This window comes from Spea bombifrons, chromosome 8 (genome assembly GCF_027358695.1).
Source record: "Spea bombifrons isolate aSpeBom1 chromosome 8, aSpeBom1.2.pri, whole genome shotgun sequence".
In the NCBI taxonomy this organism is placed as follows: domain Eukaryota; kingdom Metazoa; phylum Chordata; class Amphibia; order Anura; family Pelobatidae; genus Spea; species Spea bombifrons.
The window spans coordinates 1,020,936-1,046,487 of record NC_071094.1 but is presented as its reverse complement, the minus strand read 5'-3'; the positions used below and the strand labels follow the sequence as shown (position 1 = coordinate 1,046,487).

Here is a 25,552-nt window from a genome sequence, read left to right as displayed (position 1 = left end):
CGTTCGTGGGATAAACCCTAATGAGGCGGTCTCTGTAATCACGGAATAAGGGGCTGCGAGAAGAATCCTCCCGCAGTAAAAAAAAACATGACGTCATCCAAGCGGCTCGGGTAACGTTACGCAGATAAATCCCTTACCGAGCAACAAGAAACGGGAGCTTAACCTCCGAAGCCTGACGTGAGTCTAAGTGTGAGCTTGGGATCAAACGGACATCCGTGAATTAGCAGGGATCGGGGAGGAGACGGCTGCGGGTCTCTCGTGAACATCTGGACACTAAAAGGCTCTAATTCACTGATCCTTCGTCTTCTTAATCCTCACGAATTCTCCGCTCCGGGTCAGAACTTTGCTACCTCCTGCAGGAAGGGTCCCCTGGAGCTCTCCACCCGCAGCGAGTAGACCCCGGCGTTAAAGCTGGCACAGAGGATGGAGGAGCTGTCGCCGACCGCCAGGGATACCAGAGGGCCGGCCCCATCCAGAAACAGGCTGTTCAGGCAGGCTTGAACACAAAGAGTTAAAATGGGTGACCGGTAGCTTTCATTTAAAGAACACATTATTAACATAATTTAACTAAAAGCTAGAAAGACCCGTCCGTCCCGGCACAGGGGGGCGCTAGGACCGTACCTCCGGTGTCTCTGTCCCAAACCTTCACGGTGCAGTCGTGAGACGACGTGGCAATTAGTGGCGTGGCACACATAGTTTTGGGGAGGAAGGTGCAGGAGGCCACTGTCTGCAGATGTCCTCTGTATTCACAGACTTTGTCCCTCGTCTGTCGCAGGTCCCAGAGCTGGAGGGAGGTCGGCAGTTAGTGCAGGCTGGCCAATGAATGTACCAAAGAAAGCAGATTTCACCCGCTGTACCCGCTAATGGCTGGCAGGACCCTGAATTAAGTAACTTCATTCCCTCCTCACCAACACAAAAAGTCACCAAAATGGCAAAAAACACACACGTGGTCCACACTGGCCACGGCGGAAATCCCAGCTCATCTACTTCTTGAGAACACAGCTTCTCACCACGCCGCCATCAGAAACTTTCAGGCCCAGAATCAACTAGACCCAAACCACCCGATCATGGACCATCCTCATAACCGAGCTCACCCCCTGCTTGTCCTAATTTTTCCCCCTTCCCCATAAAGCCCATCTATTTTTTTAAAAAGCGCACCCGCCTCCTCCAGGCCCTCCTTCCCTGCGGCTCTCACCGTGGCTTCGCAGCCCTGTCCCCCGAAGCCATTGCTACAGGTCAGACAGTAGTTCCCGTCGGCGCTGACGTCGCAGTGCATCTGGATGTATTGCTTCATGGGGAAGGAGTGAGCCACCCGCAGCTCCCGAGCGTCCCACACGCTGAAAAACAACACGCATATTAAATCCCCTTCAAGTCTTTCTCGGGGGGAGTAACACGCACCCCGGGTCCTGATCATTACTCAGGATGGGAACCTGTTAATCTTCCACCTGTCACCTTGGCCACAGAGGAGTCCATTTAACCCCCAAGCCTCGTTCAGATGGGGGCCCCGTGGTTAATTGTGCTTTTATTAAGGAGTAACTGAGTAATCGGATAACGGGGTAACGCAGCTCACTAACCGGATCACTTTGTCCTCTGAGGTCTGCACAATGTAAGACTCGGCAGGGACCCAACACATGTGTGTTACCTACGGGACAGAGACGAGGGGTTAATCAGCCAACCGGCACCGCATCTTATTTGTAAAACTCTGGAAGCATCTCCACTCGCCCCACAAAACAGCTCCTGTGCATGTGGGAACACCCCGGCACCCAAAGTGTTAATCAGTCAGAGGGTTTTATGAGCAGCACGGTAAGGGCAGTAAAGATGCGCAGTTCACCGCCAGTCACGTCGCTCGGGTAACATAATTACACAGAAAATCCAATTTCCACCGCAGATTGATTGATACCTCTGAGCAAAAGTGTAAATGGGATTTCTGGGGTTTCGGCGGATCGTAAAGGTCTGACCGCGTCCTTCCATAAAATGTCTCACCAGGTTTCTGGAGATAGCCGTTTTCTGAAGACACCGGCCGGATTCCACGTCCCACTTACAAAAGGTGTTATCCCGGGAGCCAGAAAACAGCTGTGCGGAATCTGAAAGAAGCAGATTCAGAGCTATAAACGGCCCAAAATAATATATTTCAAGTAAAAAAATCTTTTCAATTAATTAAATATGAGGATTTTATTTTTTTGTACAGTGCTGGCTAAATCTACCAAGATCTTATCTTACTGCACTGTGTTAGAAAGTCTGGGTCTTAATCCTGCCACTAGAAATGGTTAAAAGCGGAACACATCGGGGAGCAGGCCCGGGAAGAGAATGAATTCACGCAGACTTTCGTTGTTTGACCCGCTATTGCCGCAGTCTGCCGGCAGTGTACTCGCTCAGGACTCACCGGGGCTCACTGCCAGCCCTGTCACTATCAGTTGATGCCCCAGAAATGTCTGTGTCGGCCCCAGCTTGCCGTGCAGGTCCCACATTAACACCGTCTTGTCTCTGGAGGCGCTGAAGAACCGGTTCGTCCCAAACAGGCAGGTGACCTGTACAGTGCAGAGAACAGCTGGGTCAATAAAATACTCCCTACCGCCTGTACATAGAAGCACGGCACCCCCTCTATATTACAGGTACATGAAACGTGGTGACATTACCTTGGTTACTTCCCGTTCATGTCCCACAAACCTCTTCAGACCCGTCCCTGTTCGCCAGTTCGACACGACGACAGCCTGGAAGAGTCATTCGATGGAGACGTTGTTGGTGAGCGTTTCGTGTCGTATCTTTCGGATCTTAGTCTCAGAATAATCGGTTATTACTGTGAACGGCCCGACGGATTCCTGAATCTCCGCGGCACGAGATAGAAATCTACACTCGGGCTTTAATTACAACGTACAGCGCATGAAAGGCTCGGATAAGATGTCTGCGATCGGCACCTACCTTGTCCTTCCCCCCCGTCACGCACAGGTCGGCTTTCAGGGCAGCGACGTAGGTAACGGCGTCGTTGTGAGCCCGGCTGTGCTGGGGGCTGGTCGGCGGAGGGGGGCTCTCGCTAACGTGGCTGTCGGCCCTGGACACGGGGAAAAAGGGCCACTTACAGACATCGCAAGACAACATAGAAATATCCGAGCGCTCGGAATAAAGGGATCTGTACAGCTGGGCATTAACTGCTCGCCCAACGCTTTCCTCTATCATTACCTGTACTTGCTGCTGTTCCGCTTAACCTTACTCTGGAACTTGCCCATGGCGATCGGAGAGGCGCCGGCGCTGACCCAATACAGGAACCGGGTGTCAGGGGCCACAGAAACTCCCGGTGATCTGCGAGGAAAGAAAGCGCCATCGCCTGCTATTAGTGTCCGTGTATGTTTTACGCCGACCCGCGGTGAACCCACGCCGAGCATTTCTACAGCTTCCCAAATATCAGTGCTCATCACTGCGCTTATTATTCCTTATGGAGTTCTATATCGCCATCATATACCGCAGCGCAGTACAATGTGTTATTACTACTGATTTATATATCGCCATCATATACCGCAGCGCTGTACAATGTGTTATTACTACTGATTTATATATCGCCATCATATACCGCAGCGCTGTACAATGTGTTATTATCACTACTGATTTATATAGCGCCATCATATACCGCAGCGCTGTACAATGTGTTATTATCACTACTGATTTATATAGCGCCATTATATACCACAGCGCTGTACAATGTGTTATCATTACTACTGATTTATATAGCGCCATTATATACTGCAGCGCTGTACAATGTGTTATCATTACTACTGATTTATATAGCGCCATTATATACTGCAGCGCTGTACAATGTGTTATCATTACTACTGATTTATATAGCGCCATTATATACTGCAGCGCTGTACAATGTGTTATCATTACTACTGATTTATATAGCGCCATTATATACTGCAGCGCTGTACAATGTGTTATCATTACTACTGATTTATATAGCGCCATTATATACTGCAGCGCTGTACAATGTGTTATTACTACTGATTTATATATCGCCATCATATACCGCAGCGCTGTACAATGTGTTATTACTACGGATTTATATATCGCCATCATATACCGCAGCGCTGTACAATGTGTTATTATCACTACTGATTTATATAGCGCCATTATATACCACAGCGCTGTACAATGTGTTATTATTACTAGTGATTTATATAGCGCCATCATATTCCGTAGCGCTGTAATGAACATAACAAGTAGTGCATCTCATAGCGGTATGGGCTTACAGAAGCAAAAGGTAATGAGAGTCACAGAGCTCACAATCTATTACATGAATAAAAAGGTAGGCGGTCAAAGAAAAGCGAGGTACTTTCATTTTAATAAATCTTATTACTCGCAGGGACACCATTTATAATAATCTATAAAAAAGCCTTTATACTAACAGCACACAGTGACGGCTCCTGCGGAAATATCAGAAATGATGTCATACGTTAAGACGAGCCCACGATGCTTGTATAAACCGTACCGAAAAGAACGTCCCAACGCCTCGTACATTTACAAATCGATGATGTCAGCAAACCAGAAATGCAAACATTCCATGAACCAAAAACCCCAAAGGTTTGAAATATGACAGCTGGCGGCGTCCAGTGAGCCCTCGGCCGCTTGGCATTACGTTGCCATGGCGAAACTTTATCCAAATCCTATTAGCATAACGGGTATTAATGTGACTGGCGAGCGGCCAGCGGGTGTCAGTTAGCACTCGGCCCATTTTCAGATGGGATGGGAGTGATCGGTGTGGGTCGTTATATATATATATACGTTTATATGTTGTTTATATGTCGTTATATATATATATATATATATATATATATATAACGACATATAAACGGGGAGAGGCAGAAGTGTTAATAACTGTAACAGTGAAACCTTTAAATACTGACACCTTCTAGATGCATCATACACTGCGTCGTTATGACATCATCTCCAAGCTCACATCCGCTGTCACACGCCGGTTATTGGTATAAATCCCGGCTGGTGAAATTAAATCTGTGAAATAAAACAAATGACGGAGGCAGGTTAATTACCCCAGGGTGTTAAGGGCTGCGGCTGCACATAGTTATATGAAGCTAGCGGTATATACGCTTCCGTACGGATCCGTAACCCGGCGGGAGAGGCGACTATATTTTATCATGTTTAATGATTAATAATAATGTATATTATGGATCGTATCTGCGCATTAACAGGCGTCTGAACCTCTTATTATTAAAAGAAAAATAGGATTTTGTATTTACAAACAATAATAATAAAAACAATTTACTAAATATAAACATAATATTTCAGCTGCCTATAAAGCGCGCCTTACCCGGCAGGCGGGCGCGGATAATGAAATATAAAAATTATATTTTATATAGGTGCAAATGCAGATATTCACAGCTGGCAAGTATATAATTGCAAAAATCAGTGCAAATCTCTACAAATACTAATATACAGCATTATGATTTATTGATGCATGTAGCGCCGTCATGGTCTGCAGCGCAGTACAATGGGAACACACATTATCCATGCGTTTATCAATGTATATTATGCCTATTAGATTGGAGATAGATCTATATCCCCTCCAGTGATATATCTATATATATAACACATGGCGCCTCCATATTCCGCAGCGCTGTATATCTAAGTGTAAACACACATTCCTCTACCTCGCTCGCCGGGTTTTGCCCCTGTATTTTGCCCCCGGCTCCCTCCCCTTTTGCCCCCTTCACATTACCAGCAGTAAATGCCCCCAGGGTCCCTCCATAGTGCCGCTGTCCGGAGCCGCCGTTTCCCTGGCGACTGTAACCAGGGAGCCAGTGTCTCAGAGAAAATCTTCCTCACGTGAGTCGCACATATTGGTTCCATCCCTGCTCTCAGTGTCACTGCAGAGCCCCGCCCATTAGCCTGGCTGGGGTGGGGTTTAGGTGTGACACACATGGGGTGCAGTGCCACTGGGACACACACACGGGTGGGTTCTGTGTAAAGGGCAATTGTGGGGGGAGAAAAAGTAGTAAAAACAAAGCATACGTGAGGCAGTTTTATTGGTTGCCATGGTGATTGCACAACGTTTAGCAGAGTATCGCTCCATATATTGAAACCCATTAGTATTGGAGTATTTTAGGGCGCGTGTTTAGGTGTAACGCAGTATTGCAGGGTCCCTCATTGCGCAGTCGGGAGGGGTTGCCAGGCGGGTAGCCATGTTTGTTTGGTAGTAGCCGTTGCTCCTGAGGTTTAAGAGGCGTGTCGGTGCACAGGATTTACTGCCACACGTGAGGGCATTTTACACCAAAACCTGGGGTGGGGGGAATAAACCGGGAGGAAGAAATATTCCACTGCACTTATATGAGGGTGACCAGTCCTTATATTTAACAAACAGCTGACATTTTGGAATTGATGCCACACCCACCACGGAGTTAACACCCCCGAGGATCCTTCGCTGGGCATCCGGAATATAGGGGAGCGGGCTTCGAAGGAATTAAGTGGGGGGATGAGAAAAAAAATGAACAGTTCATATGTCAAATTCCGTTTCCACAGATACAGTCACTTCCTGCAAATGACGCTGTTAAACAGGAAGTGGATTGTGCAAAGGAAAAGTGCTTCCCTCAGCCCCATTTTTAATTTTTTTTTAACCACATTTTTTCAAGCTTAAAAAACATATTTAACCCATTAATGTAAATAAACTCATTTTGTTTCCAGTCTGTTCTGAAATGTTTTCTCACAGCCGCTTGTCCCCCGGGGCGGCAGAACCTGACGGGCGAGGAGTCGCTGGAATGACGCTTGTTGTGATGGGAGTGTCAGCTTCCCGTACGGCTGCGATTCCACCTGGAAGATCCTTTCTCATTATGAGATAAAAAACAGAGCGGATTTTCTCGGAAAAACTGGTCGGACGCGTCGGTCCTGATACTCAGGAAACCCGCGGTGACTGTGTCTTTCTGTAGCCAGAGACTGATCTAACTTACTGAGAGGGTGGTAGATGAGTGGAACAGCCTTCCAGCAGAGGTGGTAGAGGGTAATACAGTGAGGGGATTAAACATGCGTGGGATAGACATACGGCTCCTGAATCTAAGACGAGACCAACGCCTGATTAAGGTTTGAGTCTTTACAGCAGGAGAAACGGGCAGCCGGTCCGGCTTTTAACGTGGAGGGCCACGCATGAGCTTGGAATCTAAAAGTTATGTGAAGGGTTAACGTGCAGTAAGGAATAGACCCCAGCTCGGGGTAACGCTTTGGCTCTCTTGAAACCCCTCCAGGAGTTGGCGAGTTTCTCGGATGGATCACAAGGGCCACTTACTGCTCCACGGAGCCCGAAGGGTTTTATTTGCGGTTCCGGATGATGGGATTTAACCTCCTGGGTTCAGTGAATTCATAGAACGCCATTTATCACAAATCCAAAAGAGAGAAAAGGATGGAGGGGAGAGAAGGGCATGAAGTGGGGGACAAATTGGAAGATAAGAGAGGGCAGGGTGGAGGAGAGTGGGGAGAGCAAAATGTGGGAGAGAGAGAAAGGCACGGAGGGCGGGCAAGCTGGAGGAAGGTGTGGAGAAGGGTAGATGAAAATTAGTGGGGCAGGATGGAGGAGAGAGGAGCAATAACTGGGCAGGAAGGAGGAGAGAGAAGGGCAGTTAGGGGGCAGGAAGGGGGAGAGAGAAGGGCAGGAAGGGGAAGAGAGAAGGTCAGTTACTGGGGTAGGAAGGAGGAGAGAGAAGGGCAGTTAGGGGCGGAAGGGGGAGAGAGAAGGGCAGTTACTGGGGTAGGAAGGAGGAGAGAAAAGGGCAGTTCCAGGGGCAGGAAGGGGGAGAGAGAAGGGCAGGAAGGGGGAGAGAGAAGGGCAGTCACTGGGGTAGGAAGGAGGAGAGAAAATGGCAGTTACAGGGGCAGGAAGGGGGAGAGAGAAGGGCATTTACTGGGGTAGGAAGGAGGAGAGAGAAGGGCGGGGGCAGGAAGGGGGAGAGAGAAGGGCAGGAAGGGGAGAGAGAAGGGCAGTTCCAGGGGCAGGAAGGAGGAGAGAGAAGGGCAGTTAGGGGGCAGGAATGGGGAGAGAGAAGGGCAGTTAGGGGTCAGGGTGATAGTGGGGTGCGTGCTGTTATAGAGAGCACCCAGGAGTTGGGGGATCTCCTGTTACTTAGTAACAAACATCCCATTGCCTACAGGAATCAGAATGCCCAGAAATACCCCCCATCGGGGCTTTTACAGCTGCGGGACCGGGGTTAACCCTTTAAATTGTAATACTGGCTGGCACACAGATGGCCAACACATGGCATATCACATCCATCATTTGGCGACTGCATTTCCATGGCAACCAGCAGGGAGACCCCGTGGGATGGGTTAGCTGTGAATCAGTAGCTGGGAGGCTCCCCGGCTGATCAGTCATTGGAGGTAATAAGTCACCAAAGGGTTAATGTGTAAGTGGCACGGAGGAGACTCCGCCCCCCCCGGGGCAGCCTCCATCTACCTGAGGACAGGTGCATTCCTCCCACACTGAGGCTGGAACTGCCACCCCAGCATGTCACAGCCCGGGACTGTCTCCGGGGACACAGGGCTGCCTGTCTGGGCGATCACCGGCTCCCAGGCGTGGGGGGGCAGTGAGGGGCAGGAGCCTCCGTTTGCACCGGAGTGGCTGCCGGAGAAGCAGCTGGCCACCCTGTCCCTGAACCCCGCGGAGGAAGAGGATGTTGACCTTGGAGATGCCCCCAAAGAGATGCCCCCCACTCCTGCCCCCGCCGACCCGCAGCAGCCCCTCCCGGGGCAGAATCCGGTGAGTGACAGCGGCTGCCGGGAGCACGGAGGAGAACTGAGCTGGTTCTGCTGCCAGGAGCTCCGGCTGATTTGCCCCGAGTGCCGGACCCGGGGCAGCTGCCAGTCCCACAGGACCAAGCCGGCGGAGGAGAGAGCCGCCCAGCTCAGGGTGAGTAGCCGGCTGCTGCTGCAATGCGGCTCTGTCTGGCCGGGGCAGTTTCGGGATGGCGATGCCCCTTCCCGGCAGGTTGTGGGAGCCCCGGAGAGTCCCGGCTGTCTGTCTGTCTGTCTGTCTGTCTACAAGAAGCCAGCCTCCCTCCACTAATCAGGGCATAATAATAACATTAATAATAATAATAACAACAGTAATAATAACATTAATAATAATAATAATAATAACAACAGTAATAATAACATTAATAATAATAATAAGTGTAATAATAATAATAATAACAACAGTACTAATAGTAATAATAACAGTAATAAAAGTAATACGAATAATAATAGTAATAGTAGTCGTAATAATAATAATAATTATTATATATATTATTACTATTATTATTATTATATATTATTATTATACGTCCACCAGTAATAGTGGGTTATAATGCATGTGGCTTTTAGTGTGTTACTGTATAGAGGTATGCGTACTGTCTATAGGGTATATATATATATATGATATATATGATATAGGGTGGGGTATGTGTACTGTATATAGGGTATATATATGATATAGGGTGAGGTATGTGTACTGTATATAGGGTATATATATATGATATAGGGTGAGGTATGTGTACTGTATATAGGGTATATATATATGATATATATGATATAGGGTGAGGTATGTGTACTGTATATAGGGTATATATATATGATATATATGATATAGGGTGAGGTATGTGTACTGTATATAGGGTATATATATGATATAGGGTGAGGTATGTGTACTGTATATAGGGTATATATATATATATGATATAGGGTGAGGTATGTGTACTGTATATAGGGTGTATATGTATATATGATATAGGGTGAGGTATGTGTACTGTATATAGGGTATATATATATATGATATAGGGTGGGGTATGTGTACTGTATATAGGGTATATATATATATGATATAGGGTGGGGTATGTGTACTGTATATAGGGTATATATATATGATATAGGGTGAGGTATGTGTACTGTATATAGGGTGTATATATATATATGTATGTATACGGTGTGAGATGTGTGCCTGTCTATATGATTAGGGCTGTGGGACCCCTGTATTGTATAATTAGGGGGACAGCACCCCTGGGGTTTGATGTTTCTTCTTAATGAATCAGCAGATAAAAATACGTATTCTCATTTTTACTAAATATGTATGATTTTCAGTTTGGGTCATATTACCGTTATCTGGGGATTTTCTGCATTACAGGATCGCGTGGTTCCCAGCAGCCATGCAAAATATAGCCCTAAATAAATAGTCCATAAAGCACCATATGTTCTGTTATATATAGTATATTATATATAGTATATGATTAATAATAATGCCTCTCGTGGAACACCTTCCAGCAGCAGGAGGAAAACACATTGTGCCCGCTCTGGAGTCTTGCACCAGTTCTAAGACTACACAGCATGGAGGTGCATATAATGCGGAGGAGGAGAATGAGGTCTTATAGAACATTCCGTCATCATTCTATAGGGTTAGGTATAGGTGCCCACGCGTGGGGGGGTTTCGGTGGGTGTATGGCCGATGAGGTAGGTACAGGCCGGTGCTCCTGGCCGGTACGGGGAGGTCAGGAGAGGACACGGCCCGGTGTAATGCCGAGAGCGGCCCCTGGGCCCCCGGCGGTGAAGTATGGGGCGGCTGAGGAAGCCAACAGAAGGTTTTATGTTGCAGAAAGTGGTAACAATGCGTCCTTCTCCGCTCTGGGGACGACACAATACCCTCTTTATAATCCGCAACCAGAACCTTGGCCTCTGTTCCCAAAAAGCCGAGGCACCAATGGAGTTGGGTTACCTTCCAGCCACAGGCGAGAAGCTTTAACCCTTTCTTAGACTGGGTTTACCCCTAATGTGATAATTACACACATCCCCATGAATGAAATAGCATTGCTTGTTTTTTGGATCACCTTGGGGGAAGCATTTATGCGGTGCACTCATTATTTCCTGCCCAGAAAGTGCTCAAAGGAGTTTATTTCACCCCAGAACCCGCTTAAAACCAGCATGAGCGGAATTTATCATCCACTGCGATACGTCAAGATGGGGAATTTATTATCCAAGTGCTTGATGGAGCAACAGGTGCCAAGCGTCCCGTACTGTGGCTGTAATGGAATATTCTGTAAATATTGTTAGACCTCCATTCTGAACGGGCTTTATAAATGGACCTGAGGACATAAGTCGTCCCTATGAAAAGGCGACGGTTTTAGCAGAGTTTAGTGAGTCTGCCCCCTGGAGGTACCCCTGTCTCTGTAGACGGGGGGCACTTAGTATGTACTTCACCAGCTCCAGCTGGGAGGAGCGTTTGTGCCCCGCTGGCAGCGAGGTTTGCCCCAGTGACCTGCCCGGATCACATCATTATGTGTGGGGGACTGCCGAGTCCTGTGAGGGACGGGGACACATGAGCGAATTACTAATGTGCGTCTTTCTCCTTCACAGAATAAGATCGTGGATCAGTGTGAGAAGCTGCAGCTCCAGACGGCTGGCATCGAGAAGTATCTCGCCGAGGCTCTGCCAGCCAAGATCCCGCGAGTGGCGGTAATGCATGTTCGATGCGGGCTCCTACCCAGGGAGGGTTAACCCCGTGAATGAGGGGGCAGGGAACGCAATGCTTTGTGTCAGTTTCTGCCACCCAAAGGGTTAATGCGGCAGCTTGTAGTCCAACAACCAATTCTGCCTCTCTCCTTTGCCAGAGAGACTTAGTATCTGGGTGTCTGTGGCCCCCAAGATCCGGGGGTCCGTCGTCATAGTCCAGAGGGTGGTGGGGTCCATTAACCACTGAAAACGCAGACGACTTTATCTGGATCTTTCCCCTTTTCTAGAGCACAGCCAGAGCGGCCAGAGAGCTCGTCATCCAAAGACTGATCTTCATCCGGAACGTGTGTGAGAATGAGGAGCAGAGGCTCCTGGAAGAGGTTCACGCCGAGGAGGAGCGAGCCCAGCAAGGAATCCTCACTCAGCGAGCCCACTGGACGGAGTCCGCGCGGAAACTCTCCAGCATCCGGACGTACCTGGTGGACATGCTGACCAAGCTGGACGACGTTAGCCTTATCGTGAGTATAGACGGGGACTCAGCTCTAGAATGAGATCACGATGTGCAGGAATACTCAATGAACGTCGCCACTCGTCTCCGTGTGATCGTCACTCACCCTGTCCGGGGGGGGGCTAAAACTAAACGGCTGGGGATGTTAACCTGAGCCAGGTGTTTTAGGGAACAGGATTGGGGGGCCGGGGGAGCCGACAAACCTGCCTTTAATAACAGCTTTCCCTGTTTATTTACAGAATTCCGCGAATGAGATGGAGGAGAGGTCAGTATTCCGAGCGTGTGAGTGTATGCACATAGCGTGTTACGTCCGGACGCACATGTATGTGTTATGGATTTACATATGTAGCTGCGCCCAACTAATAACTCTCGGAAAGCCGAGGTTAATTGCTTTTCTAGAGCGTTAAATCCGGATCCTGGGAGAGTTCTAGACCCTCGTTCTGTGACCGTGTTCTAGATTAGCGGCCGTTGACATCCTCATATTTGTTTGTTCTCGCTTTCAGGACGGAGGAAGCGGAAGGAATTCTGGAGCCTCAGGAGTCGGAGAAGTTAAACTTTAACCCGGGTTGTGTTCAGAGTCCATTACTGAACAGGCTGTGGGCTTCCTCCGTGCTGTGCTGCACCACCGGTCAGTACCAGGCGCGGCTCATTCGCAAACCCCGCGAGATACCAGGAGGAGAAAGCACACGAGAGACCATTAAATCTTTCCGCCCCACTAGAGTAGACTTTAACCTCCAGTGAGAGATGCTCCACCAGGCCGTATTAAGCTCGCTCTAAGGGATGACGTGCGCTCGGCACCGTCTCATGCGAGTTTTAGGCGAGTGAATGAGCCGGAAGGAGCCTTCGTGGTATTTATCAGGGGTTACTGAGAGCTGCACTAATACTCTCCGTTATCGTTTACAGTTTGCGAAGAGCTCACGCTCGACGAGAAGACCATCAGTCCTCTGCTGCTGCTGTCGGAAGGCAACGTCTTGACATTTCTGCAGAAAAAGGCCAAGAGCTACCCAGACGGGCCCGAGCGCTTCAACCACTGGCCCAACTGCTTTGCCGCCAATTCCTTCCAGAGCGGAATCCACGCTTGGAAAGTCAACGTGGAGAGCAGCTGCGCCTACAAGCTGGGGGTTGCTTACGGGTCCCTGGCGCGCAAGGGGTCCGGGAACGATGCCAGGCTGGGTTATAACGCAGCCTCCTGGGTCTTTTCCCGCTATGACAAAGACTTCCGCTTCTCGCACGATTCCCGGCACGACTCCGTGGAGCTGCTCAGGGGCCCCAAACACGTCGGCGTGCTGCTGGATCTGGACGGGGGGGAACTGATCTTTTTTGACCCCGGCTCGTGCGTCGTTCTCTATTCCCATCGCGTAAAGTTTGCGGCCCCGGTTTTCCCCGTGTTCGCGGTGGCTGACGACAGCATCCGCCTCGTGAAGTGAACCAATCACAGACCGGCTGCTGATATTGTCCTTGTGATATTGTGAAGGACGAGTGGACGATGACACTCAAGCCTCACTCAGCCCAACCGAGTCTTCTGCGCCGAGATACATTGTAACGCTCGGCATGAATACAAACAAGGACCCCACGAACGCAGCGAACGCCCCCGCTGTACAGAGACCCCCGAGGATTCGTTCTTCTCTGCTCCTGAAGGAGGAACGCCGCCGGATTATAAAGAGGACTCCGCCGGGGTCTCGGAAGTCGGTGGGCACTCGGCATGCGCATCCCGTTCCCTGTTACACCAAAGGACCTTTATTCAGATTCTCCGGCGCTGGAACCGAGATCCTGTTTGAACGGCAAAGGCACCGAGATAACGGGAAACCTCGAGAGAGCAATCACAGATTAACCCTTCGGTACCTGCGCCAATACACGGCTTTTGTATATAAACAGATTAACAGCTTTTCAAACTCACTCTACGTCATCCAATAAACGATTCGTGACTTTTAGCTGCAACGGGCGGAATGAAACGTCTTCGGGTATCTGACCCCCAGGATTGCGATGAAGTCCCCCGTTTTAACGCTAGGAGGGGAGACCCCCATAACACGCTATGCAGCGACCTGTACGGAGCAGGGCCCTGTAAGTGGGTTAAGGTCGGGGGTCCCCTATGGTCAGCGCGGTCTTACAGCAGCTCATGACGGTTGGTGCTGAGAGTTATGAGATTTGTGCTTCAAGCCGCACACAGCATGTAATATTCTCATAAAACCAAAACCAGCGAATTTACCCCAAGAATTACCTGAGTTTCTTAAACGCAACGCGATCGTTTCCAAGAACATCCAGGAATAAAGTGATCGGCAAACGCTGTCTCCAGCTTTACTTTTAATTTTTTACCGATAATTTAGATACAATTTTAGGAAAAATCGAGAATTAACTAATTAACGTCCGACGTCTAGACGACCCCGCGGTATGCCTCCCGCTCGCTGAGATGGCACGGCTTTGCGCCGCGTCGTTTTATGTTGCCGGGTGGGTTGTTGGGTACGTGCCCGGGTCTCGGGTGGGTTTTGGATGTTTTTGTAGGTTATTCCGTTGCGTTTTGAAGTCTCTGGATAAGCTCGTCGGGGGAGCGGATTAAATGTTCGTTAGGAACCCTGTGCTCCTCTAGTCGGGGGTTTCCCTCTGGCCGGAGTAGGTAGCTCTCCATCCCCACATCCCTGGCAGCGCGGTAATCGTTGACATAGTCATCTCCTACATGCGCAGCTTCGCACGCTGCCACCCTGGCCAGGCTTAATGCCTTGCGGAAGATCCCGGGGTCAGGTTTAGCGATTCCAGCTCTCTCCGACGTCAGCACAAACTCGAAATGTCCATGTAGGTTACACTGACGCAGGACCTCCTCTAACCTCCGGTCAAAGTTGGAGACCACGGCCAACCTGAGGCCCAGGTCCCTGCAGCCCTGCAAGGCTTCCCTGGCCCCAGGTATGACCTCCCAGTTCCCGGAGGTGGAGAAATCTCCGTACAGCCTCTCTGTTACAAGCCGGATGGAGCCCTCGTCTCGGACACCAGAGAGCCGGAAGGTCTGGCCTACCACGTCCGACCACCACTGCTGAGAGGTCATGCCCTGCGTCAGCCCGTAGTTGGGGAAGAGACGGGAATGAGCTCTGTAGGCCTGCCGGAATGACTGTTCAAGTGAAGCCGGGTCCACGTGAAGACCCCTCTTCTTGGCTACAGAATGATACTGCTGCCCTACCGGCAGGCGCATGCGGAGCAGCGTGTCCTTCACGTCCCAGGTCACCAACCTCAGCTTCATCTTCAACGCCCTGAAACCCAACAGGCAGCACACAACGGTTACTAAACACAGAGACTTATCAGCGGCCCCCGAGCATCTACCGCGGGACGGCCACGGCCACACGTTCTAAGTGTCCCACCGAATAGACACAATGTGACAATATACACACGCAACATACAGTATACAAATATACACAGTATACACGCAACATACAGTATACAAAAACACACAGTATACAAACACATACAGTATACAAACACACACACACACAATATACACACACAACACACAGTATACAAATACACAGCATACAAATACACACACAGTATACACGCAACATACGAACATACAGTATACACACACACAATATACACATACAGTATACACACAACATACAGTATACAAACACACACGAACACACAATATACACACACTTGTTTTATATATAAAAACTCTTCAGAACCAGAAAACCCACTTTGATCCTAAAGACTAATCATTAACGTGAGAACACGGCAGGGCTCGTCACGCACACCCGTCACGCACACTCGTCACGCACACCCGTCACGCACACCCGTCAGGCAGGAACCAGTTTGTCCGGCTGAGGCGTTCGTGACGACTGAGTCAGAGTTTTACGCGAAACCTGAACATTTATCATATTATATCCGATTCCACGGCGTTCCCCCCACTCCCGGTAACGTGGATGTGGAGCGTGGGGGGAGGGGTGCTTTATTTCCTGCAGGTTCTGAGCGTTTTTGGTTTTTTTTGGGTGAAATCTCAGGTCCGTGGTCCAGGTTTTTCTCAGGTTTTGGGGCCAGGGATTGACGGCTAAGCGGTCCCCACATTCACTTTTGTTATCTGGGATGCGGTGTGGGGGGCCGCATATCCTGCTAGCTTAAAGTGTTGGGGGGCGTTTTGGGGCAGAATCATAAGATTCCAGGTTTTTTCAGGTCTTTCGCCCCCAGCATTCCGCTCTACAGGGAGTAGCGCCTGCGGCACCTCAGCTCACGGGTGGACCTGCGCGGACAGGACCCCTGCAAGCAACGCAAAGAGCAATTCGTAGCAAGAGGTGTAACCCATAAAGCGCATCCGGTCTTAAAGCCGAGGGGCCTCTGATTATTCCGCACAGGCTCGCATACGCCGTCGGTACGAGGAGATCCTGAAACATTCGTGGCCGTTACCAAAATCAGTGGCCGAGCCGTTACTTGTGGGATTTTCCTTTAAAGCGCCCCGGGGGTGGGGGATGGGGGGGGGGTAATCTTACATCTTATTATTTAATGAATCCAGCTACGGCTCCTGCACCTGAATGATGCTGTAACCCCGCGTTACCCAAACAGATTCAATTTCCTAACACGGAAGCCGGACAAAAAAACACAAAAAGGTGAGGAGCGGCCGCCGCGCATCACCGGGAGCCGAAACTAAACGCGGCGCAACCTGGAGACGCTATTTGCCTTCACAACACAGAGAGAATGCGGCCCCTAAGCCACGGGGGCCACAGAGGAACCTCTGCGCCAGCACGTCTAATACGGGAATTTAACCGTTTCAGAGCCAATGGATGGGAGAGCACCCCGTACGGCAAAGCTCGGCGGCACTCAGTGAGCGGGGGACGGCATTTAGATGCGCCTGTCACTTACGGCATACCTGCCAACATCCTCTGTTAAGCTTAGCCAGTCCTCCCTTGTCTCATATCCTAGTGCCGCTCTTTCCTGCCCCGATGCCTCTGAAGGGTTAATAAAAAATGATTTATGTTCTCCGTCAGACACTCATTGACACGCTTCAGGCACGCAATGCGTGTATTATACACAAAGTACCCCCCGTGACACGGCCGCCCCTGCCCTGCCCACACTCACTGCAAGTGGAACGCAAAGTGTCCTCTGGTCCCGCAGAGAAAATCTTCCCCAGGAGGAGGGACCTGAGCTGCGTGCAAAGGTTCCGCATGGAGCAGTCCGCAGGGGCCGCTGTGTGATGAGTGGCTTTATTTAGGGGCCTAAATCGCATGTTGCGCGGAACGCGTTAAGCACGCCTGGCTTTGTCTCTGACACGGAATAAAGAGATTTGTTACTTTAATGGAGTTCTTGTCATACTTTCTATAAAATCCGAGTGCCGCCTACCCTGCGTGGATTGTCTATTTAGGGATTTATAAGTGGAGCTCGTGGCTTAAGTGCAGATCGCTGCCACATTACCACTGCCTACCGGGCTCCCACGCCCATCTATAATACCCGGTCGGGGCTGTTTGCAGGTGGGCATTCTGGGCAGCGATTCTTGCCCCTCCAGACATTTCTCCTGATTGTTCTGTAAGACCGTCCGCCACGGAACGCCTTGGATGGAAATGTAACCCAGCCTTTTACCTAAAAGCATCCCTGTAACCCCACTGTGTGTCCCTGTTTAGTTTGCCAGGCCCTTGTTAAGACCCCCCCCCCCTCGATGCCCCTCTCTCCCCCCTGATGCCCCTCTTTTCTAGGAGGTCAGAATGTTTGCGGGGTATGAGGGGATCGCAGGGTTCTACAGCCCTAAAGCCCCGATAATGTGTATAGAAACAGCAGGAAACGGCTTTATAAATTAAACGGGGTAAATAAAGCCCATTATTCTTCTAAATGCCCCACTCAGTTACACCAATACCTCGCATTAGGGCACAAAGTCACCTAAACAGTCTGGTTAAAGCCCGGCCCGTACAGTAATTTTCCGAGAGGGAGTCCCAATTTCGGGGGCAGTTGGGGGGTCCTCGGAATCGTCAGAGGGTTGGGCTGTCGCGGCTCCTTGTTTTGTTTCAGTTCCAAACCCCACAAACTAACGGCGTTTTCATTATAATTCAGCGTGTGATGGGTTAAAACAAAACACTCCAAGTTCATGGAAAAAACCTTCATTTTATTTTGGTCTCGTATTCCGGTACAAGGACAGCGCGTGACCCGCATCCTGCTGATCAGACACTCGAGTGATACTCAAGGGCAGAAACGGAACAGACAGAGCCCGGCCGCTGCCAGCAACGCGTCCGCAAAACAACTCCTACGTCTCTTATAACGTATCAGTCCATTAAACACCGACCGGAGGACGTTAATGCGCCAAATTTACCCTCAAATCACCTAAAAATTCCAGAAAATGGCTCAGGACAGCCTAATACTCCAGCAACAGATACCGGTAAACACATTAATTTAAATCTGTTAATTTAATGAATTCACTATTATAAAAGCATACGAGAACTTAATATTCTATCCTAACCCTAAGCCTAACCCTAATATTAATATTTTCCAAACTAAGGGGGAGGCATTTTTCTGCTGCACGGGTTACGGGGTGCAAATTAATTTGCCTTCCTCCTCAACTGCATTTAAAATTTATATCAATAAAGAGATAAAAAAGCGCGTTTGCGTTACAGGATAAAACGAGTGACGGCGTCGGTAAAATGTGGCTCTTATCCTTCTTAAATATTCTGGGACCCCTCTGCCACCCCGCAAACACCCCACTCAATAATTTGCCGTTAACCCTCCGTTAAGTGGCTCTGTAACCCCTCTTCCTAGTTACGTTATGATGAAGGAAGGATTTGTAAGTAGCTTCAGGGGAGGGCAGGGGATGGAAGCAGTGCCTCGGGGAGGTCGGCACATGCGCTCAGAGGGTCCCCTTACACCTCCTTAATCCACTTCAGGAGTTGGGGGGTGTAATAAGTTATAACGATATCCGCTCCTGCAAGACAAAAATAAGAAGCGTGATATTAGAAGACGCAGGAAGCCTGGGGGGTCTGGTCATACGAGGGTAACGTGGTAACTCACCTGCTCGCCGAAAGCCCGTCATGGCTTCCAGCACGGCAACCTTGAGGTTAAATGCCCCAGCCTGGGCTCCGTGCCACAGCATGGCGTATTCACCGGAAACGTGGTACACGGCCAGCGGTAAGGCAGGGTGCTGGCAGACGAGAGGAGAGAACAGACTAAATAAACGATGGTACATGGACGGGGGGGAGAGGTCGCTGGAGGCCATCCCGATAACTCCCAGCACTCTCTCCAGCAAGAACATCCAGGTTTACGGGAACGGCAGAGCAGGAGGAGAGTCTGTGGCACCCCCCTCAGTCATTAGATCAGACTGTAAGCTCTTTGGGCCAGGGACCTGCCAAACGTGTTCATACCTATGGTACCCCATTCATAATGTCTGCAGACCCCTGCACTTTTTATTATATATATTATTTTATGAATGCAGCTATTGTACCTCCTTTATTATACTGTGAGCTGTAAAGCACCGAGTACATGAAAGTGTACATTCACACACAAGATCAGGACTCCACAGCGCCCCCTACACACGGCTCAAGGGTGAGTACACTCACCCTCAATGCATTCACTCACCTTGTCCTTGACTTCTCTGACCAGGTCCAAGTACGGCATTCCAGGCTTCACCATAAGCATGTCCGCTCCCTCCCTGACATCCCGATCCTGCAGAGAGACATCATGCGCGGCGTTACTCACACGGCCCGCGGTGACACGCAGGGCTCTAGGGGCAGCGATGGATACAGAGGTGTTGGGGCATCGATATCTCAGGCAGGAAAACCAACGGGGGGTCTCCACATGTTGCTGAACACGACCCCAGCGGGATTCCCATTAACAAGGCTGACAGTGTGGCTGGCTGGGAGTGATTGCCTTCCCCTAATGATATCCCGGGGATATTTGGTCTGCTTACCACCGCCCTGCTGGCCAGTCCTCGTGCTCCTGGGGGTAGCTGGTAACACTTCCGGTCTCCAAAGGCCGGTTTGGACAAAGCTGCGTCCCTTTAATGATAAAAAATCACAAAGAATTGTATATTCGAGGTATTTGAACGTCTCACTGAGCTCCTACTTTTTAACCCTCGTTCATAACGACGATTCTTCCCGGGATAAACCAGAACCGTAACACCGAGCAACAGAACGTGATAACATCCCGATCCGGAGTGACGCCAGCCGGGGGCTAAAGTCCAGACTCGGTATTAACCCCATCTGCCGGCACAGTCTAAAACCGGCTGATGGTCCTCAATATTAACCCCTCGGCCGATATCTGGTGGTGCAGATAAATCAGCCTGGATTCCTTTAAGGGGCAGGGAAGAGCAAATCAGTGAGCAGACTTCACAGACCCCCGACAAGCGAGGCAGGATAGGAGCAGTTAGAATGGGATTATATACAGTTAGTCGTGATACAGTATCCATTAATAAGAGTAAACGGGGGCGTCTCACCTAAACGGTCCGTAGAAGCAGGAGGCAAACTTAGCGCTGTAGCTCATGACCGACACCTGCCGAGACACCGATATGCACACGTTTTATGGGATTATTTAGTCACGGGGGGATGGGACAGACAGCTCTGGGAGTAAAGGGGTTAATTCTCACCTTATTTCCCAGTCCATTGGAAATCAAAGCCTTCTTTATGGCGCCAATGCGTCCGTCCATCATATCCGACGGGGCCACCACGTGGCATCCTGGGACAGACGGGCTTATTGTGAAAGGCGTGCAACATACATATCCCCCCTGACACGCTTACACCGGTATCATGCTATACAAAGCCGGTCTGTGCCCCCCAATTTACCTGCACGGGCATAAGCGAGGGCCACCTCGGCTAATCGCTCGCAACTGAGTTCATTCTGAATGGTGCCATCTTCCCTGAGGATCCCTGGGAAACACATCATTCTTTATTAGAACCGTTACCTGGAATGTTACCCCTGAGGGGGCAGTTACTCATCGGGCTTTTACATTCTAAACAATCACAAGACTAACGATGAGTATCTAATGATTGGCGCTGATTGAGCCCCGCTGGACCACGGCGCAGCCACAAAGGCAACCAACGGCAGCCGCCAGAGCCTCACCGCAGTGTCCGTGGGAGGTGTAGGGACAAAGGCAGACATCGCAGGCTATCAGCAGCTCAGGGAAAGCCGCGCGGATCGTCTGGACGGCCTGGATGGCCGGCGTATCTTCTGCATCCGCTGCGGAGCCCCGATCGTCCTGCAGAGGAAGGACAACGTAACGGGGAGGCTTGGGTCTCGGGGCTCACCTGGATTACCCCCCAAGGGCAGATCAGTCTTCCTAGGATGCAGCGAGGGACTCACCTTGGTCACTTTGCTCGGAACGCCGAAGATCAGAACGCTTTTTAAACCGTCGGCCACCAGAGGGCGCAGCATCTCCTCCAACTTGTTAACCCCGTACCTGCAGATGATGAGGAATACACCATTACCCCATCACAGGGCAACGACGGCACAGGAGACCAGGACGCTAAACGTTATTAGTCTGCAAAGAACTAAATGTACAAATATATTCTTATCTAAACACAGAAACCCAGACCTCGCCGGCAGATCGGCCCCCATCGCCCGTCTAGTCGCCCGTTTCTCCTGCTGTAACGACTCAAACCTTAATCAGTGGTTGGTCTCGTCTTAGATTCAGGAGCCGTATGTCTATCCCATGCATGTTTAATGCCCTCACTGTATCACCCTCTACCACTTCTGCTGGGAGGCTGTTCCACTTATCTACAATATGTTTTATTCTATTGATTGTTACAGTGTGACGGGGTATTTTTCAGGGTTCTGCCGCTGTACATGAGCTGTGGTTTGATATCAGGGCAGAACTATTTGCCCCGCACGCCGAGGTGTTATCTGGGGCCTGCGGTAGACTGGGAGGGGTACTTAGCGTGTGCTCCGTCAGTAGATAACACGGGAGACCCTCCCAAACTGAACGGGACACGCAGATGGGGTTTAGAGAAATGTTTTCCCATGATGCATTGCACGGACGCTGGCAAACGAGGACCGAAATTGCAGCCAAATCTTTTCGCTCCAACCCTGACCCCGACGCGGGAGCTCAACAAACAAACGAAATGACGACGGCGACCTTTACTTTACAATACAGACAGCATAATTGGGTCTCCTTACCTGGCCTGTCCGGGGAGGCTGGCGATCACTTCCACGGCATCCGGGCTGTCTCTGAAACCCAAAAACAAGGCACTTCGGTGACGGCTTCAAGGAGAACAACCATACCTGGGGTTTCAGACCCGGTGTACAACGTATCCACGGAATGTATCATTACTTACGTGACGAAAATGGGGTACATGAGATTGGTGGCATCGAGGCTGGTGGCGCACGCCTGCCACGCTCGCAGGACGGGGTGGAAATACCCGCTGTGAAGGATGGAGTCGGCCTGCATGGTCTCTGCTGCCGGAGAGAACGAACGGACGTTAACGAAACCTTCACTACGCTGTGTAACGAGTCAAACCGGCCCCGAGGGGCCACGAACCACGGGGGCAAAGAAAAGCCCGAAACCCAAAAAGCTGGTTTAATAACCAGAAATCTCCCAAATAACAGAAGCCCTCCTACCCTTTCCAATAAAAACGATGACTCTGCGCTTCCTAGGATGAACCCGGAAAATCCCCAGTCTGTAAAAAACGGTTTTATTAAGTCTTTTAATTATTTAGGATTATATATAATTTGTTCCACTCCGGCTATTACTGTTCGGAGCGTGGGCAGCGCACACAGGGGTTAATAATCGCAATGAGGGGTCCTGGGGAGGGTCTGCGGGGGTCCCGCCAGAGGCAGCGAGGAGGACAGATAATGGAGATGCTGATCCCGCACAATGTGTCTGGGGAGAGATATCTGTCAGGACAGGGTGTAAGGCTGATTAGCCAGACCACAAAGATAAAACAAGGGAAAAGTGCAGCGTCCGTGGAAACGCCGCCCGTCCCGCACACTGCGCACCGTGCCCGCCACACGCCAGTCAGAAACCCGCAGAGCTAGCAATTCATTTACTAATCCACAGAAACTCGCAACGAGCTAAAAACAGGAACCGGTGGTTTCTGCAGGAAGGGAAACTGTAATTAAAGCTCCACGGAGAGGCGTGGGGGCAGATGGGGCAACATACGAAACACACACCTCATACACGCATAAACCCCGTGCCACTTCCGGCGGGCAGAGCCCGGGATACACCTTACCGGCTAAATATAGGCTCTATAAGCGGCTATTAATAAACCTACGGGCACCGCGAACTGCCACGATCTGCCCTCTAACTACACCCCAAATCCCTGGGAGGGGGCAAATTGTGTATCTATCGCAAAGCAACACAGCAAGAAGACCAACATAGCACAGAAATACCCCAGTCAGGGGGTAACAGCCAGCTGTAACACCCCAGTGTTAGGGTATAAATAACAGTGGTAATACCCCAGTACTGCCCCAGTGAAACTAATGCCCCAATGTGAGGGTGTAAATGCCAGCAGTAATAGCCCTGTGTGAGGGGGTAAATGCCAGCAGTAATAGCCCTGTGTGAGAGGGGCAAATGCCAGCAGTAATACCCCTGTGTGAGAGGGGTAAATGCCAGCAGTAATACCCCTGTGTGAGGGGGTAAATGCCAGCAGTAATACCCCTGTGTGATGGGGGTAAATGCCAGCAGTAATAGCGCTGTGTGAGGGGGGGTAAATGCTAGCAGTAATACCCCTGTGTGAGGGGGTAAATGCCAGCAGTAATAGCCCTGTGTGAGGGGGTATATGCCAGCAGTAATAACCCCTGTGTGAGGGGGTAAATGCCAGCAGTAATAGCCCTGTGTGAGGGGGGTAAATGCCAGCAGTAATAGCCCTGTGTGAGGGGGTAAATGCCAGCAGTAATAGCCCTGTGTGAGGGGGTATATGCCAGCAGTAATAACCCCTGTGTGAGGGGGTAAATGCCAGCAGTAATAGCCCTGTGTGAGGGGGGTAAATGCCAGCAGTAATACCCCTGTGTGAGGGGGTAAATGCCAGCAGTAATAGCCCTGTGTGAGGGGGTATATGCCAGCAGTAATAACCCCTGTGTGAGGGGGTAAATGCCAGCAGTAATAGCCCTGTGTGAGGGGGGTAAATGCCAGCAGTAATAGCCCTGTGTGAGGGGGTATATGCCAGCAGTAATACCCGTGTGAGGGGGGTATATGCCAGCAGTAATACCCCTGTGTGATGGGGGTAAATGCCAGCAGTAATAGCGCTGTGTGAGGGGGGGTAAATGCTAGCAGTAATACCCCTGTGTGAGAGGGGTATATGCCAGCAGTAATACCCCTGTGTGAGAGGGGTAAATGCCAGCAGTAATACCCCTGTGTGAGGGGGTAAATGCCAGAAGTAATAGCCCTGTGTGAGGGGGTATATGCCAGCAGTAATAACCCCTGTGTGAGGGGGTAAATGCCAGCAGTAATAGCCCTGTGTGAGGGGGGTAAATGCCAGCAGTAATAGCCCTGTGTGAGGGGGGTAAATGCCAGCAGTAATAGCCCTGTGTGAGGGGGTAAATGCCAGCAGTAATAGCCCTGTGTGAGGGGGTAAATGCCAGCAGTAATAGCCCTGTGTGAGGGGGTAAATGCCAGCAGTAATACCCCTGTGTGAGGGGGTAAATGCCAGCAGTAATAGCCCTGTGTGAGGGGGTAAATGCCAGCAGTAATACCCCTGTGTGAGGGGGTAAATGCCAGCAGTAATAGCCCTGTGTGAGGGGGTAAATGCCAGCAGTAATAGCCCTGTGTGAGGGGGTAAATGCCCAAGCGCAGCTGCCACTCACCTGATCGGTTCTGTTCCCTCTGAGCTCACTCTCTGCCCTCTGGAGTAACCCACATGGATCTGCCTCCCACGTGACCCGGAAACAGCTGCCAGGTGACGCCCACTACCATGAATCTAGCGGCTGCTGCCACCTAGTGACAGGAAAAGGGCAGCGCAGCCGCAGAGCGCTAGTAAAGCTGCTGTCCCCAGTGTGACAGCTAAGCGCTAAAAGGAACAGCAATCACCATGGCAACCAATGGACTGTCCTGGCTGATTGCATTACTTTGGATCTGTAAAAAATATGACCCAAAGTTCCCAACCTTTCCCCAAACACTCCTACCTGCCTGGACTACTGCTATCATTAAATGGTTTCCTTTTATAACTAATGAGAACTAATCAAACTGCGATACAACTTTGCATTTACTGGACCGGAAACAGCAGAACAATAACCAGGAACTGCGCGATTTGATAATATTCACGCAGCGCTGAATACATCAGTGAAAATACTGAATTATCACACGGTTAAAGAGTCGTCCGCAGTCTGGATTCTGTTTGGTTACAGCCCAGAAGCAGGCGGTGGAGGCTAATCGTAGGCTAAAGGGTAGCGACTGTCATCACGTACAGTAAGAAGGGGACAATGAGATCATCTCACCTTCTATCTGCACAAAATAGGTTTCAAGGCTCTCGTTATACGAGGACCAGCGGATCGTCCGGGCAGACTGATCCGCACTCTCAGGGACCCTGAAATTCTGCCCTTTTGTGCGGGGAGAGAATCAGGGACAGGCAAAGAGTCCGGAAAAAGCTTTGTGAAGGTCTATAGGACGTCATTAAAATTTCCACCATGAGCAGTGTTGGAGCATATCCCGGGGAGAGTATACAGCAAAAACAACCAGGCGAGAAGCTCCGCGGAATTTGC

At 50.2% G+C, this 25,552-nt stretch overlaps 4 protein-coding genes across 4 annotated transcripts; 1 reads left to right on the top strand and 3 right to left on the bottom strand.

The window, feature by feature from the left end:
• Positions 1-334: 334 nt before the first annotated feature.
• Positions 335-3,291, bottom strand: WDR31 (WD repeat domain 31). The gene is made up of 9 exons (XM_053473657.1): positions 3,178-3,291; positions 2,920-3,049; positions 2,637-2,711; positions 2,384-2,528; positions 1,984-2,084; positions 1,575-1,642; positions 1,196-1,337; positions 622-784; positions 335-496 (listed from the first exon to the last, which is right to left on the bottom strand). Exons 1-9 carry the CDS (start codon positions 3,222-3,224, stop codon positions 336-338), a joined length of 1,032 nt encoding a protein of 343 aa, XP_053329632.1. The 5' UTR covers positions 3,225-3,291; the 3' UTR covers position 335.
• Positions 3,292-8,494: 5,203 nt separating this feature from the next.
• On the top strand, positions 8,495-13,414 carry BSPRY (B-box and SPRY domain containing). Its single transcript, XM_053473165.1, has 6 exons — positions 8,495-8,896; positions 11,371-11,469; positions 11,754-11,984; positions 12,214-12,239; positions 12,478-12,602; positions 12,878-13,414. Exons 1-6 carry the CDS (start codon positions 8,495-8,497, stop codon positions 13,399-13,401), a joined length of 1,407 nt encoding a protein of 468 aa, XP_053329140.1. The 3' UTR covers positions 13,402-13,414.
• A 1,050-nt stretch (positions 13,415-14,464) lies between these two features.
• HDHD3 (haloacid dehalogenase like hydrolase domain containing 3) lies at positions 14,465-17,053 on the bottom strand. The gene is made up of 2 exons (XM_053473035.1): positions 17,027-17,053; positions 14,465-15,210 (listed from the first exon to the last, which is right to left on the bottom strand). The coding sequence occupies exon 2, from the start codon at positions 15,198-15,200 to the stop codon at positions 14,475-14,477; it is 726 nt and encodes a 241-aa protein (XP_053329010.1). The 5' UTR covers positions 15,201-15,210; positions 17,027-17,053; the 3' UTR covers positions 14,465-14,474.
• A 1,652-nt stretch (positions 17,054-18,705) lies between these two features.
• ALAD (aminolevulinate dehydratase) lies at positions 18,706-24,750 on the bottom strand. The gene is made up of 12 exons (XM_053472474.1): positions 24,659-24,750; positions 22,192-22,312; positions 22,034-22,084; positions 21,221-21,317; positions 20,981-21,116; positions 20,704-20,787; positions 20,508-20,596; positions 20,358-20,413; positions 19,833-19,920; positions 19,502-19,588; positions 18,938-19,067; positions 18,706-18,851 (listed from the first exon to the last, which is right to left on the bottom strand). Exons 2-12 carry the CDS (start codon positions 22,302-22,304, stop codon positions 18,790-18,792), a joined length of 993 nt encoding a protein of 330 aa, XP_053328449.1. The 5' UTR covers positions 22,305-22,312; positions 24,659-24,750; the 3' UTR covers positions 18,706-18,789.
• Positions 24,751-25,552: the final 802 nt, after the last annotated feature.